General features: G+C 37.6%; 1 protein-coding gene across 3 annotated transcripts in view; it reads right to left on the bottom strand.

Annotated features, from left to right (window-relative positions):
- Positions 1 to 416: 416 nt before the first annotated feature.
- The window catches only part of LOC127740611 (uncharacterized), a 9,535-nt gene continuing 3,485 nt past the window's right edge, over positions 417 to 6,466 (bottom strand). For all 3 annotated transcript variants that reach the window (XR_008001234.1, XM_052251757.1, XM_052251758.1), the window contains one exon: positions 417 to 1,022. Coding sequence is in view for 1 of the 3 variants with exons in the window: in XM_052251758.1 (XP_052107718.1) it covers positions 1,008 to 1,022 (15 nt within the window). In the remaining 2 variants the exon portion in view is untranslated. The remainder of the gene's footprint in view (positions 1,023 to 6,466) is intronic.

Raw genomic sequence — 6,466 nt, 5'->3', positions numbered from 1 at the left:
GTAAATCTTAGTCAGGATATCAGAAATTATCAGGATTGATTGTGAAAAGCAAAAGAACATGAAATGGTTACTTGTTTTGCAGTAATGGGGAATAGGTTGAGGTTTTGGAGATGCTCCATCTTCTGAATCTCTGCTTTCCTACTGTCTTCTTCATCAAACACGCAATGCTCCTTCCATGGCAAGCTGTATGTAGGGTTTCACCGTTGTCAATGGCTACCTCCCATCCTCTCAGTGAAAATGTTCCTATGCTCTGTCACAGCATGGCTAATCATCTGTCGGTTCTCGGTCAGGCCGGAATAGAATCCCGCGATTCTTTTGCGTCTGTCGTTCATAGTTGAGAATGATGATGATTGTCACGGATCATTACATTCATCCGGGTTAAGAACAAGTATTATCTTAGAATGGAAGCAAGCATGATTGAATGAGAAACAGTAGTAATTGCATTAATCCATCAAGACACAGCAGAGCTCCTCACCCCCAACCATGGGGTTTAGAGACTCATGTCGTGGAAGATACACAAAGAAAACGTGTAAAGTGTCATGAGGTACAGATACAATGTCAAATGATCCTATTAATAGTAAACTAGTAGCCTAGGGTGTACAGAGATGGGTAAATGACTTAAAAATCCACTTCCGGGCCCACTTGGTGTATGCTTGGGTTGAGCAATGAAACATTTTCGTGTAGAGACCTTTTCTGGAGTTAAATGCCAGCTTTCATGCCAGTTTGGGCGTTTAACTCCAAGTTTTATGCCAGTTCCAGCGTTTAACGCTGGAAATTCTGAGGCTGATTTGCCACGCCGGTTTGGGCCATCAAATCTTGGGCAAAGTATGGACTATCATATATTGCTGGAAAGCCCAGGATGTCTACTTTCCAACGCCGTTGAGAGCGCGCCAATTGGGCTTCTGTAGCTCCAGAAAATCCACTTCGAGTGCAGGGAGGTCAGAATCCAACAGCATCTGCAGTCCTTTTCAGTCTCTGAATCAGATTTTTGCTCAGAACCCTCAATTTCAGCCAGAAAATACCTGAAATCACAGAAAAACACACAAACTCATAGTAAAGTCCAGAAAAGTGAATTTTAGCTAAAAACTAATAAAAATATACTAAAAACTAACTAGATTATACTAAAAACATACTAAAAACAATGCCAAAAAGCGTATAAATTATCCGCTCATCAGTATTGCTCAAGGATCAATGGGTAAAGGTAAGAAAACTCTAAACCCTTGTGGTTTGTCCAATTTCATGTGCCCTAGTGCTAAAATTTGTTCAATTGTATGAACTAGTTGAGTTTATGTGAATTAGAGTTGAAATTGTCAAATTGGAGCTTGATTGAAGTCTTGGAAAGGTTTGGAGTGGGCTTTTGGTGCTGGGAGATCCATTTGAAAGGTGTTGGCACCTTGAAAGTTTGAGGAAAGTGAAAATTGGAGGTGTTCCAGGTTGAGCGGAGAATCAGCCAAGGTATAGTTTCGGTTTCCTGTATCTAAAATATAATGTGGTTGTGAAAACTTAGGCTAGTGATGATATGGTCATAAGGAATGATTATAGAATGTGTATGGATAGATGTGAAATGATTATCTGAGACACGAGTTTCCATGGATGAAAGCAGTGACTAGCCACCACGTGCTCCACGTTGAGACTCGATACTCTGCTGACCCTATGTCGTCAGTGTGGCCGGACACTGTGAAAGGTCCGATGAGCTCGCTCCCGTGATAAACACCAAGAGTGGGTGTTGTATGATTATGATTATGATTATGATTATGAATATGTTACGATTGAGAATTACTCGAGTTGGGGATGCACGACAGAGGAACCGTCTAAGAGTTAGCTACCAGGACTTGTCGGGTTGCCTCTATAACTGACAGATGAGACTCATCAGCCACTAGGATAGGCATGCATCATATGCATCTATATGTCTTGTTTGGATTGCCTAAGTGATTGCATAACTAAATGCTACTTGATTATCTGCTATATTTGAATCCTATTTGTAACTTTTCTGTTTGTAATAATTGTGTTTGTTGCATTTGGTTCCACTGGTGGTTGGGGGGTTTGGAGGAGTTGGAAAGGGGAGTTTTAGATAGCTCTGAAGACCCTTAGCTAGTTGCCTATTTTTATTTCATGGTTTAGTTATGTTTTAAGCTTTAATTATCTGTGGAAGTTCTAAGATTACCTTCGGCTTTCCCAAGACATTATATGTTAGATACGTAGGCACTGTTACCATGCTGAGAACCTCCGGTTCTCACCCATGCGGGTTTCGTGATTTTTAGATGCAGGACAGGCGGCACTCCGCTGAAGCATGCTGGAAGCTTCTGATGTTGCAAAGATCTTTACCTCTTGGGGTTATTTTGGTTATCTGTATTTTTCTTAGACACTTATTATCTCCACTGTATATATGTATGCTGTATTAATTCCTCTTAGAAGTGATTTTGGAGACTCGGGTTTTGTATCTCTGTACTTTGGGTTTTCTTTAGGGTTTTCCTATATATATCTATATATGTATATACACCTGTTCCTGTCTAGTAATCTGAGCCAAGGTACAACTCATTCTTCCGTGTGTATGGAGTTTTCTGTCCTAAGAGCACAGATGTCGAGCTATAGTTCCACCTTCAAGGAACACCGGAGGAGGTTGGGACCTGCAAAGAGACTCCATTGCTCAAGTTAGTAAGAGTATAAGATGAATATCAAATGACTCAGAATGAGTTCTATACCTCTTTCATGTCAAGAGTGGATGTATTTATAGAATTGTTGTGGTACGATTACTCTGATATTGTGGAGCTGTTATTTAGTGGGTCTAATTATGTGATAACTGCTCTTTAGTGAGCTTGTTTAGAGAAATTTGCAGAGAGATTCCTGTGCCATCTGGGTTGGCACGTAGTTATTTGATTATATAGGATAAGTTCGTTAGGAGAGCAAAACACGTACTCTCTACATACTCCTGCACGTGTGTATTTAGTTTTAACCAGATTGATTCCGATTTATAGTCCTGAGCCGAATTATAGCCAACGGACGGATCATAGCCCCCAAGCTTGACCTGTGAAAATTTTCAATTAAACTGGTTGAGCTTCCGACCTATAAATCGAAATTGTGATTATGGCAGCCCCAAGCTCAACTTGTTAGATTGAAAAGAGAGAAAAATGAAAAAAATTGGTAGTAACAGATAAAATAGATAAACAAATAAATAAAGATGAATAAAAAAGGTGAGATAGTTATGGCTATTCAATGAGTGGTAGCCCCCAAACTTAGCCAGTTAGTCAATATTTATTCAAAAACAATTGAATGGTAAGAGTTGTTCGATCAATATAATTATGTGGGGATACTTTTCTGTTTGAGAACAATTTTTCATGTATGGCATATAGTATTTGATTGAGGCAAATTGAAAAGTTCATTCGTATTAGTTGATCGAATCGATTGTATGATCCGAGAATGTAATGATCAATTGTCTTTGAGAATTTTTCCGACCCACAATAATTTATTGACGAGTCCAAAGTAATTAATTATTGAATATTGACTGAATAATAAAGATTTGTAACATAAATAAAATGGGTTGAAAGTAAACATGCATAAATTATTGTAAAATAGAAAAATAAAAGAGATGAGTCCATCACCCATGTATCAAAGTAACAATCATTGCTAATCGAGTTTGTTTTATTATTTGTATTTTTCGGATTGATATTTTGAAGTTGAATGATTGCATCAAAGTATCACGTGTGTGTTGTACTTGAACTTGAGTGTCCGATTTTTATGGTCGGTTATTAGGGATAATTGGACATAATAGATAGTTTGGTATCCTGTGCATTTGGAAATTGGAGAATAGTTCGATTTTGATCTGATCATGTACTGAATGGCCTATAGATCAAGGAAGATTAATAGAAAAAAAATTAAAAGTAAAAAAGTAAAGATATTTTCAAAAGAGAGCACATAAATGCGTTTCGACGTATGAACTTAGCTTAAATACACCTTTGAGAAAAAGATATTCCTTGTACTTGTATTGCCACAAAATGTATGTATCTCGTCTGATGAGCTTTGGGTGTTTATCACCGCGGCTTTAGCTTCCGATCAGCTATTGATTATAACCTGTAAAATAGGATAAATAATTCGGTAGAAAAAATGGTAGTGGGGTTAAGTAAACTCGGCCCCACGGTGGGTGCCAAATGTTCCTGTCTAGTAATCTGAGCCGAGGTATAACTCATTCTTCTGTGTGTATGGAGTTTTCTGTCCTAAGAGCACATATGCCGAGCTATACTTCAGCCGTCAAAGAACATCGGAGGAGGTTGGGACCTGCAAAGAGACTCCAACGCTCAAGTTAGTAAGAGTATAAGATGAATATCAAATGACTCAGAATGAGTTATATACCTCTTTCATGTCAAGAGTGGATGTATTTATCGAATTGTTGTGGTACGATTACTCTGATATTGTGGAGCTGTTATTTAGTGGGTCTAATTATGTGATAACTGCTCTTTAGTGAGCTTGTTTAGAGAGATTTGTGGAGAGATTCCTATGCCATCTGGGTTGGCACGTAGTTATTTGATTGTATAGGATAAGTTCGTTAGGAGAGCAAAACACGTACTCTCTACGTACTCTTGTACGTGTGTATTTAGTTTTAACTAGATTGATTCCGATTTATAGTCTTGAGCCGAATTATAGCCAACGGACGGATCAACACCTATTCGCTCGGGCCGGTTTATCTTCGTGACCCGAGCCTTGAGTTTTATTATATGTAATTTTGGAACTCTTGGTATAATAACTCCTTAGCTTGTTCTATCTTGCGACGTCTGTCTTAATCGCTTCATGAGCGTTATGCTTTTCAATTTAACGGTTTTACTTCATCCCTTTTCTCAAAGGCTCCTAGTTATAAACCTTTTTCACTATATTATATATTAAATTTTTACTTTTAGAGGTCATAGCGCCTCACCACCTCTGTTTTACATCCTAGGTGTAAAGCTCTGTGTGGTAGGGTGATACACTGCCAGATCTGCTAACTATCTTATTCGCGTAGCACGTTGCGCGGTTCTAATCTGCAATAGCGACATAAGCATCCTGTCACCGTCACCTCCACCACACCCATCACATGTTTTTCTCCTTCTTCCTTTATTTTTTTATTTGGATTGTCGTTTTATTTTCTTCTTTTTTTTGCTATGTTTTTACATTTTTACAAGAGGAGAAGTGTACCTCATCCATAACAAAAGGGATCTTTTATTTCAAATTTGGATGCTGCTTGTGCCTCCTTCCTTCCGCTTTGCACCTTCACTTCTAGTTTTCTCTTTATGATTTTTTTTGCTCTTTTTTTTTGCGCACTCTAACATAAGTTAATTAAAACAATAATTTAGCCATTTCAAAATTAATGACTCTAGCATTTTGATACAAATTGTTATATAACATATATTTTAATAAATAAATAAAAAATAAATGCCAATATAGATAGTACAATTCTTATGTCATTTTCTTGAATTTAAATATTTTAAAATAAAAAAATTAGTAAAATGATAATATGAAAGATTAATTACCATTAAACGTATAACTCTCATTATACATAACTTTCACTATTTTAATTTAAAAGTGAGTAATTTCTTATTTTATCATTTTATCAATGTTCTGAAAACTGGACCGGATCGACCGGTTCAACCGGATTAACTGAAAACTGGTTACCTAGTCGGTCTGGTCCACCTACAAAACCACCTTGCAAAAAACTGATAAAAAAATTAGCCAAACCAAGGTTAATCGGCGAATCGGGCGAACCAACTGGGTTTCAGCAGGCACCGGTTCTCCCCCCAACTAACGAAACAGTGTCGTTTGGCTTGAAAAAAAAACAAAAGAAAAGAAGGCTGAAGAACTCATTGCAGCCACTTTACCCTAAATCCATAATCTCTTCAAAGAACACTCCCGCTCCAAACCCTAAGCTCTTTGTGGCTCGAGCTTCTGCCTACGAAGGATAACCGCCGCCGTCAATCGAAACAGACGCCGGAGCCAAGCGCCACTCCCGTCAATCGAAACAGACGCCATCAATCGCCTCACCGTCGTGGGTTGTCTGGTCACCGTTGCGGGTCGTCGCCTCGCCGTCGCTGATCGTTTGGCTCTGGCCTTCTGTTCTCTACTTCTCTTGCGGTTAGTTATGGGCTTCTGGCTCTTTTTCTGTTCTTTGACTTCTTTCTGTTTTCATTTTTTATTTTGGGCTTCTGTTCTTCTTTTTTTTATTTTTTTTATTTCGTTTATTATATGATTAATCAAATGTTGAATAAATTTAATGTATGTTGAATTTTAGAAATCTTCTCTGTAACACCCTAACTATCAAAAAGTCACGCTTCCGGCTGCGCTACTTTGATAGCTTATGTATTACGACGACTCTTATAATTTTAATACTACAATATAAGCCTGTTTAAAGGTTAAACTGAATCTTTCAAAAAACATACATTCATACATACAATATAAATTACAATACTCACAGAAATTTTATATATATATATATATATATATA

The sequence above is a fragment of the Arachis duranensis genome, chromosome 7 (assembly GCF_000817695.3).
Source record: "Arachis duranensis cultivar V14167 chromosome 7, aradu.V14167.gnm2.J7QH, whole genome shotgun sequence".
NCBI classification, from domain to species: domain Eukaryota; kingdom Viridiplantae; phylum Streptophyta; class Magnoliopsida; order Fabales; family Fabaceae; genus Arachis; species Arachis duranensis.
This window is presented reverse-complemented; position numbering and strand designations above follow the sequence as displayed.